At 33.1% G+C, this 13405-nt stretch overlaps 1 protein-coding gene across 1 annotated transcript in view; it reads left to right on the top strand.

Annotated features, from left to right (window-relative positions):
• LOC124366812 overlaps positions 1 to 13405 on the top strand; it is a 57077-nt gene that overhangs the window by 36489 nt on the left and 7183 nt on the right. Inside the window, exons 5-6 of the mRNA XM_046823414.1 lie at positions 7999 to 8130; positions 8601 to 8753. Coding sequence (XP_046679370.1) covers positions 7999 to 8130; positions 8601 to 8753 — 285 coding nt within the window. The remainder of the gene's footprint in view (positions 1 to 7998; positions 8131 to 8600; positions 8754 to 13405) is intronic.

Genomic DNA, 13405 nt, shown 5'->3' with positions numbered 1-13405 from the left:
TCACAAAAATTTATCACATATTTAAATTTTATATTGTCTAGGACTTTGTCCAGATAGGCAGGACAATACAGCACTACCAACATGTAAACCAAAGGGTACTCATTTAAATTTATATTTACCAAATATAGTACTAAATGATGTAAGATCTTGACTATCAGGTGATAATGGACATTGCAAAAAACTTTTTCTTAAATCTATTATTGAAAAATATTTGGCTCCACTAAGATGTTGATAAATAATTATTTAAATCACCAATGGGAAAATCAATTTTCTGTAACTTTTTATTTAATTCGGTATAATTGACTACAAGTCTGTCCTTTTTGGTTAAAAAGGCTGGACTGGAGTAGGCTGAAGTACTGGGTTCAATTATTCCTTGGTCCAACCAATCCTGTATTATTGTTTTCATCTTATTTACAGTAGGAGGGCTCATAAAATAAGGCCTAATATTTACAGGTGTGGGGTCATTTAGAACTAATCTCACTTCCAAATCTAGAGCCTCTCCTAATTTTGGATTAAAAACATTTGGAAAATCCCCTATAAGGTTTTGTATCTCAGCCTCAGCTCTAGTGCACCCTATTTTTACATCAATGCTGTTTACTTCATTTTCAAAAAGGCTGTTGTCTGCCCAATAGTTATTTTCTCATTACAATTGAATTTAAAATAACATGAATCTCCATCAAGATCTAAAATTAATTTTGCTATTAGATATAAATGGTTTCCCAATACAATGTCCCATTTTAAATTATCCAATACAATAAATTTTTACTTTCCAACAAAATTTAGAAATTTTTATCTTAGCATAACAGTAACCAAAACATTTTTATTTCAGTGTTATTTGCAGCAAACATTCTATCATCTGACTTCATTAATTTAGAAACATTTTTATTCAACAATAGGCTATCATAAAATTCTTTACTAATTATATCTCTTGTAGCACCAGTATCTAATAAGCAGTTTGTTTTTACATTTTTACCCACTATAGCTTCAATTAAAGGCATATTGTTACACTGTCTAACATTTAGTCTTAAATTAGGTTTTCTATAGTTTAATTTACTCCAATTTTTTAATTACCTTACCATAGACTCTCATAAAAATAGTGTTTTTCTTTTTCTTACTGGTATTACTACTTATAAAATTATTATTCTTAAACTTATGAAACCGGAGAGGGATATTTTTAGGTGTTTGTGTGTAATACCACTCCCCTATCGACTAGTTTTTTGGATTCCTAAAACAATTTTTTGCTAAGTGACCAGGCCTATTACAATTGAAACATAACTTTGGGTTTTTGACAGTAGGCCTACTTTTTCTAAGTTCAACATGTGGTGGATACATGTTGTTAACATATGTCTTACTTAAATTGTCCCTTAAGTTATCATTAAAGGTTATATTGTTACTAGCTATACACACATTTTCCAAATCTGTAAAACAAATGGGATTGTTTTCAAAAATTAACTTATTTCTATCTGTAGGTTAATACCTCTTTTTATACAAGTTACCAAGTCCTGTTCACATATGTTACACAATAAAACTTGACTGAGCTCTTTGATGTCATAGATGTATTCATACAGTGGCTCATCAAACCTTTGTGGCCTATAAACTAAAATCTAGTCTCAGTCTTTCAATTAGGCCTACAGGGATAAAAGCACTAATTAATTCCCTGTGTAGATAGTTGACATTTGCATGACAGACTTACACTGTATTATTTTGGCTAAAAAGTGGACCTTTTGCATAACATGGTAACAATGCTAAAATTTCATTTTCTGATAGGCTAGTTTCACATTTTAGTTTTAACAAAGTTTCAAAAAAGTTCATAAAGCTCAGGTACTATTAAACCATTTGTTACTGTAAAATTTGTAAATAACGTTCTACAGGGTTGTTTAACTTATTAAAACATATTAAACCAGACATAGGTTGACTAATACAATCATTGTTTGCATTATAAATAGTCATTATAGGCAAAGTGGGGTACTGGCAGTAGGCTGTGATATTGTTGGTGGTTGTACAGAAATAGGGCCTATTTGTTCTTTCACTGCATGTTCCATAGCCTAGCCTCATCTTGTTCTAATGATTCATTTAAATTGGCTTCTAACACTTTTAAGCTGCGTTCTAGATGACATATGTTGATATAAAAACAAAAAAATCAAGAAGGCCTCCTAGATTTGTTACTTATCGTGACTTCTCCCGATTTGACATTGACAAGATGATACATTGTACGTCCAGTATTAGGTGGGAAGATGCTATGTCTATGAACAATTGTAGATGACATTCTAGATTTTATTAATTCTGCTATTATTCAAGTTTTTAATGAAAATGCACCTCTAGTACATAAGAGAGTGACCAGAAAGAAATCTCCATGGAGAAATAAACAAATCATTCAACTAACCATAGAAAAAGATTATTATAAGAAGAAAATGCTTTCTACAGGAAATGAAACTTGTAAAAAAACATACTGTAGGGTTAGAAATATGCTCAACAATGAAATAAGACGATCAAAACAAAATTATTTCAGAACTGAAATGGAGAAATGTAAAAGCTCTAGAGACTTTTGGACTAAAATAAGGACAAGTGGTGTCACTGATCCATTCGATCCAGCCATACCCAACTTTGTAAAAGATTTGGAAGAAATCAATAAGTATTTCGTTAGTATGGGCTTAGTATCATGGCAAATGATGATTGCGTACAAGTTCTATGAAAGAAACAAATCAGAGAGTGTCACTTGTGATTTCTATTTCAGGGGTGTTACAAGGAGAGAAGTGCAGGAGGCTTTGAATAGCATCACATCAGAGGCAGTTGGAGCTGATGGCATATCAATAAAAAATGATTAAAATGATAAGTCCGTATTGTATTGATGCCATAACACATTTAGCTAACCAGTCATTGGCCACTTCCACTTTTCCGGATGAATGGAAGGAGGCAATTGTACTGCCTCTTCCCAAAGTCAAAGCACCTTCAACTGTATCCGAGCTGCGTCCAATTTCGGTATTGCCTGCCCTGTCGAAGATAATGGAGAAGCTGGTTGTTTCACAAATGGTACAATTTCTGGAGTCGGAGAATATCATTTCCCAGCCTTACAGTCTGGGTTCAGGAAGGACCATAGTACTGCAACTGCACTGCGCTTTTGCTCGTTTGTGACGAGTTGCTTCACGCAAGGGCGGATAAGAAAGCATCTCTTCTTGCAATGCTGGACTTTTCACATGCATTCGACTCAATAGACCACAGGATTTGTTGGCTGTCATGCATTTTTATGGTTTTCGACCAGAGGTGGTTTCTTGGTTTGATTCCTATTTGGTGAATAGGAGACAAAGGTTAAAATTGGGATGGATTTCTCTCCTCATCTTTAAGTAGAGTTGCTGGTGTTCCACAGGGAAGTTGCCTTGGGCCCATTCTATTCACCCTGTTTTCCGCCACTATGGGTTCAGACTTGCAACATAGTCGCTTGTATTCATACGCCGATGATGCTCAACTGTGTGTTTTCATATGAAGCCGGAAGAGCTGACTCAGCAGTTTCCATTTTGAATGCTGACTTAAGCATTGTCCATGATTGGTCTGAGAGGCATGGGATTAAACTGAACAAGGAAAAGTGGTAGTGTGTGTTGTCGATTCCTTCCAATGTGGGTTCGGAGACAGTGGGTGAGGTGTTGCTTGGCAGTGTCAGACTGAAGGAGTGTGAATCCTCAAAGCTCTTGGGCCTCATGCTTGATAGTGGCCTCACACTATCTGGTCATGTAAGTGCTGTTTGTCGGCGAACACTTGGTCGACTGAGAAATGCTATACAAGCATAGGCACATGTTTTCCTAGAGAGACCAGGCTTTCGCCTTGTCCGGGCTCTTGTGCTCTCTGTGATCGATTATTGCCTCCCTGTCTATGGCAACATTGTGACTAAAGGAGATTTAGAAAAATTACAGAGGGTCCAAAATATGTGTGTAAGGTATGTGTGTGGTTTAAGAAGGTTTGACCATGTTTCGGAGGCTCACGATCGCTGGGTTTGTTGACTGTAGCTGATACTTGTACCCTGCGCTCCTCATGCCTGGTTTACAGAATCCTGACCACTGGCAGGCCGGGATACCTGAGAGAAAAACTAAAAAGCAGGTCTCAAGTCCGATCTCGCAGTACTAGACAGGATCAAGTGTTGGAGATGCCTCGCGTTCGCCGTGAATTTGAAAGAAAAGCGATTTGCGTACTTTGCTCCCAAATTATATAATGAACTGTCCCTCCAGCGTAATAGGCCAGGGTGTATCTGAAACGACATACAAAGAAAATATATACAAGTATTTAATGTACAATACAAGGTGATATAGCCATATATAACTGTATGTCTAATATTATGTTTTATTTTTAATAACTATAAAATAAGCTTTTAATTTTTTAAGAACTATAATAAGACATGAGTCGTTTTGTAAACCAGCAATTATTGTTGAAAACCGCTCCAAAATAAAGTCCTTATTTATTTATTTATTCTAGGTTCACTGTAGGTAGCAAGTTTTTAGCTAACTGTTGTTCAACATTTTACTAGCCTACACTTTAAAAGCTGATAAAGTTTACTATGTACAGAACTTAGTTCTAGCTGGTTGTCTAAAAATAAACGGTTTATTAAATGTTTACACTTTTCTTGGAATTTGGTGATTTCCTAAAGGTGAACTAGCACTGTTCAATTCACTGCACCCATGTTCTAATAATATCACTTTTTCACTGAGAAGTTTTACTTCCTGATTGTGGTCTATTTTTTAATAGGCTACTAGGAGTAGGTAAAATATTGTTTCTCAAACACTGTCTTAAGGACTTTCTGAGTTCATTTACTGTACTGTCACTATTTAATTTAATACCTCTAGATATCAGTTCAAATACCAACTCATCTTTAGACAAATATTCTATTTTAATGGCAGGCATTGTGGCGTTTTCACTCATTTTTCACCCAGTTGATGGCAGAGTAGGCACATCAATAGCAGAGTGGCGCAATAAAAACTTATGTGTACCGTATGACGATAACACATGGGGGTGGTGACTTCTGAGGTCGTAGTAATAAATACTAGAAATACAAAGTTTACTTATAAGTTCAGTTTAAATACGAAAACATAAAAGCACCACTTTTAGATGGTAAAGGAAAAGTTATGTTAATATCCACGTTGCTGCCAATTAGAATAATATAATAACTAAAAAGTATATCTTCTAGGTGGGCCTAAAATATCCAATGTTCTATTGAATTATGCGATACGAACGTTTTACTTTACAAAACAATAATATTTCACTTCCCTTCGCAATAGGTAGACTCACAACCCGGGTGTCGGCGTCTTGGCACGAGACATTGAAGCTGTAGTCTAAGAACGGTTATTTCTAGAAGAGGAGTAGAGTTGGGAAATGGTAGCCATCTATTCAAAAAACACGTGAGATACATCAGCTACGTAAACTCGCCTAAAACAAATTCGCGACGGTATTATCCATTTAATGATACAAATTACTATTTATAACAACGTTTGTGCCTACTGGAACAACAGTAAATGGTGAATTTTACATGCAAGTACTGACACACCTGAGAAATCGCGTAACACGTACGACCAGACATTGCGAAGAATTGGAAACTCCACAATAACATTGTGCCATGCCACGGTACGATTGTTGTGCGCCAGCTGCTGGCGAAATTCGGCTTGGAAACATTGCCTCACCCCCCTACAACCCAGACCTGGCTCCACCAGACTTTATCTTGTTTCCGTGTATGAAAAAGGAGCTCATAGGTCATCGGTTCCACTCCATCGAGGTGGTTCAACAGGCAACGAAAAAGGTTCTGAACTATTTTAGAAACCGACTTCCAGCGGGCTTTTGAGGAGTGGCAGATGCTCTAAACAAAGTGTATCGATGCTGGAGGAATCTATTTTGAAGATTATCAAGTAATTGTAATGATACCTATAATAAATTTTCATTTTTGGAACCATTTTCGATACTTAGTGAACAGACCCCTTATTATGGTTTATTGGGTCATAATTTATATATTTCTTGACCAAACCTCACAAAGTTGTAGTCATGGTTTACTCATGAAATGCACTAATTAGATTAATGGGCCTGCAATCAAAATTTTGTTAGAAAACTTATTATTTACAGTGGACAATTTTAAAGAACAACAGATGTTCATACGTTTGCCATCATTACATATTTAAAAATAGGACATTATAAGTAAATAATAATGTTGACTTTGAGTACTATAACCAATGCAAGAGAATGTACATGTTCATTTGTCAGAAATCTTACATGTGTGAGAAAAAAGACAAGAAAAAATTTATCAATTGTAATGTTGACATTTTAAGAGATACCTGTTAAACCCAGTATTTTTCCAATATGTAAACAGTTGGCACAAATAAATTTAATACACCTTAGGCAGTATAAGAGTGGGTTTATCTAAGAAATTGAAGTCCCATTTTTGATGTTTCATATCATAGCTAAATTCATATGTTTTCCAAATATTTTGCGAATTTTTTTGTTACAAAATTAAATGGTTTATTAATATTTAATAGTATTAAAAAACTTGAAATAGCCTTTATGTTTCTTGAAGGATATCCAAATTGAGATTCTTTCATACATTTATCTCGTCAGGACATTTGAAAACATTTGCTAATAGATGTTCACTTACATTAACTTTTTGAGTACCACAGCCATTCCGTAAGTAATATGCGTAAAGTGCCGGTCTTATAGTCTATGACTTTGCAAGCGTTTGGGAAACAATTATATAACAGAAAGGCATAATTATTTTTTTCAATAAAGTGAAGACTACACATTTTTTACTATTGTTCAAACAAAAATTAAAAATACTGGAAACTACGTTTTAGTAAACATTTTTTTAATGTTATAAAAAGTGTTTTTTTTTTTTAATTTGTTATGTATTTAATATTTTTTGGATTGTGTTTCCGAGAAGGTCAAACTAAATTTTATACATCATAAATTATTTAGAGCAAAGTTTTACTTTAAAATGCAAAAGTTTTGAAAAAGAGTTATTCCAAAATAGTTATTAATTTATATAATTTTCTAATCACTATACCTAGTACCTAAAAGTGTAATTTGCATCCTTTTATAGAATTTCATGTTTGAAGTTTTGTTGTATGCATTGTTTTTACGATTATTAATAGATGTACTATATAAGAGACAGTAAAGTCTGAATAAAATTCATATACAATACACATTTTTGAGATTTTTTAATATGGCAAGGTCATATAAGTACTAAATAAAATACAAATCGCAACCTCTCACCAACACTGCTTTAACCAGGCCAATGTTAGCAAAAAATGGAAAGCAGATATACACGTCTATTTCTTGTAAAAAACTAAATCTCGTTTTTCAGTTTATTTTCTTCATATAAAAATATTCACAAGAGCAATATTAGACTCACTGAAAAGAATGAAAGTAATCTTTCTACAACATTTTTTCACTTGGGCAAGAAGCAGACTAAAAACTAACATATTTTCACTTCAAAATAATGTATTTAGAGTGTTGTTATGCAGTGAAAAGTATTACAGCAATAATAATATCCTTTTGTAATACTTGTTTGCATAAAAACATGCATAATTGGTATGCATAAATTATAAATATAATTACCTGTCAGAAGTAAATTAATATTGTCATAGTTCAGAGACCACAGAAAAAAAAAGAATAGAAAACTACTAAATATTGATAGTTTGGAATCGATCAGATAGGATATGAATTAATTACTCTTATAATGTAGTACAATTATTTTTTTTAATACAAAATGTCGAAATGGTCTATGCCACCTTAATCAAAAGGTTAAGGTTCTCTAAGGTTTTGATTCAATGGTCCACAATTCTGTAATCCCTTCCTCTACCCCCTTGAGGAAGGGGTGTTATTGATTGCTGAAAAATGAATTTTCAATTGAATGTTAATTTCAGACTTCCACCTTCATAAGTTGAACAAAATAGAAATTGTTCAGCTGCCTCTGTATTTTTGTCAATCCTGAGTTTATAAATACTCATGAACCTCTTAATTTATTTCATTTTTCAGGATTGTAGATCCCAGTGAAGCAAGCAATGAATTTGAGCTGAAAAAACTGTTCAGTCATTTCTGGAACAGCTCCGTTGAAGATTTGTTTTTTCTGGACAACTTTACTGTGTCAGAGAGACATCTAGTTTTGCAGTGAGTATAATTTTTGTTTTCTGTTATTTATTATTACATTTTATACTGTGATAGAAATGTTAATAGTAGGTCTGACCAATGACAATGATAACAGACCTACTATACTGACAGTGTTGTATGTTTCTTAATATTCTGTTCACAGATATCAATGGTTTTAAAATTTATAGTTAAACATATGGTGAGTGTATCATATGTGTGTCTCCAAGCACACTGACAAAGCGATATAATACTATGCATTGGAACTATTTCAGAGTGTAACAAATGAAGTTTTATACAAATAATGAATAGTTATTACACAGTGATTAATACAGTTGTTATAAAAGATTCAGTATGCTAACAAATTATAGCGTTTTCAAAAATGAAAACATTTTATGGTCAGTCAATAGCTAGAATTCAAAACCTTCAGTAAATTTTTGATATATGTAGTTTTAAGCTATCAGCGTTGCAACTAATTTTAATTTTATTTTCAGGTTGAGTAAGGAGCATGGTTTCTTGGCAAGACATTTTGGCCACAACTCTATTTGTATATACAAGAAAAAAACGCCCCAAGAAATTTATAGCAAGTTGATGGATAGGAACAGCAAAGAAAATGAGAAATACAAATTACACCTTCCAAAAGAAAAGTAAGAAAAATAAATATCTATATACTAGTATTCAATTAGGAATTGATTGAAAAGTTCAGTGCATGTTTTATGTGCAACAAATTATAACAAAAACAATGGCAATGTTTTAGTTTATTTTTACTTTAATCTTTTTGTGGATATAATTTCTACCAACCTTAAAGCAGTAATCTTGTATTATTTATTTATACCAGTGTCCATCCTTAAATAAGTCTGTTCTTTGTTCTTCCAACAATTGTAGAAGGCTATCTTTATATTATCATCTTTTCTTAGCATAGGCTGCCTGGATGCTTTTTCACAATTTTATTAAGTACCTTCTATATTAATATGACCCTGAGTTTGACACTACAAGATTTTTCCTTGTTTCCTGATTAATAAAATATATGTCACAGATCAGAGAAGCCTACTTCTGTCAAAAGACTACTGAGATGGATGTTGTAACAGTCTTTAAATTTATAGTATAAGTTAGATGTAGGTTTGTCTTTTATATCTAATACTTAATATTTGTTAAAAATTTACAGTTAAAAGCACATTAATAATGACATTATTTACGTGTTTCGTTTCCTTAGAGCTCAAATTGGTACATTAGTTCAAAAGCACAGTCCATCGAACTTTCATTGAGCATAGTTCGTGCCGACTGATTCAAAGGAAATTATCTTCGGAGTTAAGTTGAGTACTTACCTAATTGCTGAAATAAAAAAAGGTGTGAAAACTATGGTTACTTCTTAGAGAATTTACACACTACAAATTTAAACAAATTGAAAATAGTGGTTAACCCTAGAAGTGTGGAACCAGCATATTATATGTCGGTTGTAATTTATGTGTGTTGTGAGGAACCAGCATATTGTATGTCGGTTCAGTTTTTCATTAAAAATAATTATTTATCTTCAAACAATCACCATGTTTTTGGTACCATTGAAATTGTGAGATTCCACTCTACAATTTCCATATAAACGTTTTTTCTAACTTCAATATTACGGTCGTGGTGAAATGTTTTCTGAAGAATTCATCATTTGAGTTGAATTTCGCGGGTGGCTGGGTTAAAGAAATACGTCATTTTCAACCAATTACAGCAAGTTACGTATTACCTGCAAACAGTGCTGCCATATGTCAATAGACGCCGAATGAAATATTCTTTCTTCCAGTGCAAACAGAAAGTCATTAGAACGAATAGTTGATTTACTATGAATATTCTAAAAAGGGACAATTCTAAAGTTGTAAACCAGCATATTTTATGCAGGTTAGTATAATAACATTCACACAGTTATTTATTGTCAATAAAGAAAATAAAAAAAAACAGTGTAAAGTGAAAGAAACGATCTACCGGTACAATCTTTCAATGGTAAATTTAGTTCAGTAGGTTTCCGGCAGTGCAAAACGAAAGAGATGAATCACAGCGTCGCATCAAGACCAACCCAACCCATCCCTGTAGGCCATTGTCTTGTAACTTATTTTAGGTCTGAAGCTCATATTTAATTTCACCACGAGCTTATTTTTTTTACAGATTTTCATAATTTAGGTCTCTATTTTTTCAGGTTGAAATACTCTACTGCATAAATGCATATGAAATGACAAAAACATTATAAAACAATGTTATTTTGAACTATAATATCTATTGTTTATATATTGTCAAAAATTTTACAATGCAAGGTTTTACAATATTTGACGCACAACATTTATTTTTTACTCAATTAAAAAAATTATTGAGTGTATTTCTTTCAAACATTATGTGCTAACATAATATAACAAGTAACAAAATTAAAAAATTGTTTTCATAATTTTAATACATTGCAAACCAGATTATTTTTTATGAGTAAATTCTTCAACGTGCGACTGTTAACAAAAAATGTTATAACTCAGTTCCTTTTCAAAGTATTTGAACATATCTTATATTTTATTTTAGCCTAATAAACATACTTACTAAGTGTACATTCAAAAATTACATAAACATAAAGTATAATTGAAAACTTTTAGCTTGTTTCTGCATTTTGTTACAAAATATTTTCATTTTTCAAAAGATTTTTTTGTATGCTTATAATAAAATAACAGTTTATTTTGTTGTTGTTTACTTTTAGTGTTTTCAAATTGCATGTATAATTTACAATAGAAAACTATTTTTTATATAAATATATGGTCACATTTGGAGGTAAAAAAATGAAAAGCCCAAACCCTTGTACATTTTTATACATTTTCGCTTTTGTAAAAAATATGGCAAAATTACAATTTTTGTTTTAAAGAAATGTTTAATATATTTTCTAATTTGGCATAAAAATTCTCTACATTTTATACATTTAACATTTTGACCTTACTGTAATATTTCAATACCTTACAGAGGTCCAAATTTGAAATTTTCATATAAAACTTTTTGCAATTTCTCATTATTTTCATGAAAATATATACTAAACCAAAGAATATCAAAACATTTACTCCTATTTCAAATAGTACAACTTCTGAGAAGAAAAACAATATATAACAATATTTTATGTTTTCTTGATATTAAGTATTTTTTACAAATTTTTTAATAAACCCTTGCATTACGTCGAAAATGGACTGACGTTTTATCTTAGGTAACATGGACACACTTCTAGGGTTAAATTAATTAAACATATGGTTTTACTGTCATAAAATAATGTTTATAGCGAACGGTCGATTACATTTGACAGACTCTTTCAATTAATATTTCACAATTTTAGAGGCCAAGATGAAATTTTTTGCTACTTTAAAGACCAGTGGGGCGTAGCCAGGCGGGATTTTTGATTTAAGATAGGCCTATATTCATACCAGGGACCGTAAGAATGTCTATGTAAAATTGGAGTACAATTGGTTTAATAGTTTACATGTGAAAGCAAAAAAAAACAAACAAAAGCACTTTCACATTTATTTTAGGATGGTTATAACGTCAGTGCTATTGTGACTTGCTATGTGTAACTGCTTACACTACACGTGTCTAGATGTATACATGTAATATATATATATATATATATATACACAAGGACCATTTTTTTTCAACCTCTAATCTCATGCCATATAATGACCAGACAAGTGGCAGGTCCACAGTGTGCTCATTAGTTGACCTTCTTCACTACAACATTTGTCACTGTCAAGTTCAGGTAGCCAGTTTGTGCTGAGCGATCAACTACTGCACATACCACGGACCTGCCACTTGTCTGGCCGTCACAGTGTGAGATCGGAGGTTGAAAAATAAAATGGCCCTAAACATAAGCCTCCACTTTTAAGTGATCCTAAAATGATATTGACGATTGTCAATAACAATTAAACTTAAATCTTAACAAATTGCTTGATTTAAATAACTTTGAAATGTCAACAAAGAATTTGGTTCATTAACTTCAAGTTTTACACATAATTTTGCAAACTCACGAAAAATGTATTTATTTTTATTTATTTAAATCAAATCAAATCAAATCTGTTTTATTGCTGAGACAATAATACATCGTATGGCAAACGTCAATTAATAATAATATCCTAAAATTTCAGACATTCATACTATAATACACATACAGACATACAATTTTTAAAGTCACACCTCTTTCATTCATCGCCAATGCAACACCACTTCGAACAGAGGTGTCATTCTTCAAATTGGGCGGCCTCCCAGTTGAAAGCCAAAAACTCACCTGCATTATAAAAACGCTTGAGACACCAAGAAGCGTTTTAGGCGAGTCTTAAACGCCTTTGGCGTTGGAGCATCTTTGATTGGATTGGGCAGTCTGTTGAGGAATTGAACACCCGCTTGTGAAGGCAGGCGTTCATAAACCACCGTTCTGTGTCTACCAGTTCGGTAGTTTGCTCTGCCACATGTCTCATACATGTGTATGTCTTGTCCTCTGGTTAAGGTACATTTATTCACACAAAACATAGTTGTTTTCCAATATGTAGAAGACATGGCAGAGTCAACAGCTGCAATTTCTTGAAAACTTGCCTGCACGGCTCTCTGAATTTGATTTTAGCGATGATTCGAATTGATTTTTTTTTGGAGTCTGAAAACTCTTTGGAACTGAGTGTTAGCTTAAGCTCCCCAAAGGATCACTCCATAGGCCAGGTGGGGGTATATCAAGCCATAATACGCCGTAATCAGTACCTGACTCGGGCAGTATTTTGCTAAAGACCTCAGAACAAAGATGCCTGAGCAGATTTTGGCGCAAAACATGATCAATGTGCACATTCCATGTCAGTCCTCGATCAAGGTACATTCCAAGGAATTTTGAAGAGTAGACTTCGTCCAGTGTGGAGTCAGCCATCAAGATGGCAGGTCCGCACTGGTTGCCCGCAGTGCGCAAAGAAAAATTTAAAACGTTGGTTTTTTGAAGAGTTTATTGTGAGGTTGAGGCTGTTGAAGTATTGGACACAGTTGTTGATATCAACAAAAGCCTGTTGTTCCAATACTTCGCTTGATCTTGCATTGAAAAAAAGAGTCGTATCATCTGCAAACTGCACTGTTCTTCCATGCAGAAGCGATGATTCTATGTCGTTGACATAAAGCAGGAAAAAGCACAGGACTGAGGATAGGACCCCTGGGGGGACTCCATATGTAAGGTCTATTGGTTTGGATGATTTATTTGATATCTGGACAACTTGGGATCTGTGGCTTAGAAATGAGCTAAGCCATTTTAAAAAGGCACGCCTCGAATGCCGTG

The sequence above is a fragment of the Homalodisca vitripennis genome, chromosome 7 (assembly GCF_021130785.1).
Source record: "Homalodisca vitripennis isolate AUS2020 chromosome 7, UT_GWSS_2.1, whole genome shotgun sequence".
Lineage (NCBI taxonomy): Eukaryota > Metazoa > Arthropoda > Insecta > Hemiptera > Cicadellidae > Homalodisca > Homalodisca vitripennis.
This window is presented reverse-complemented; position numbering and strand designations above follow the sequence as displayed.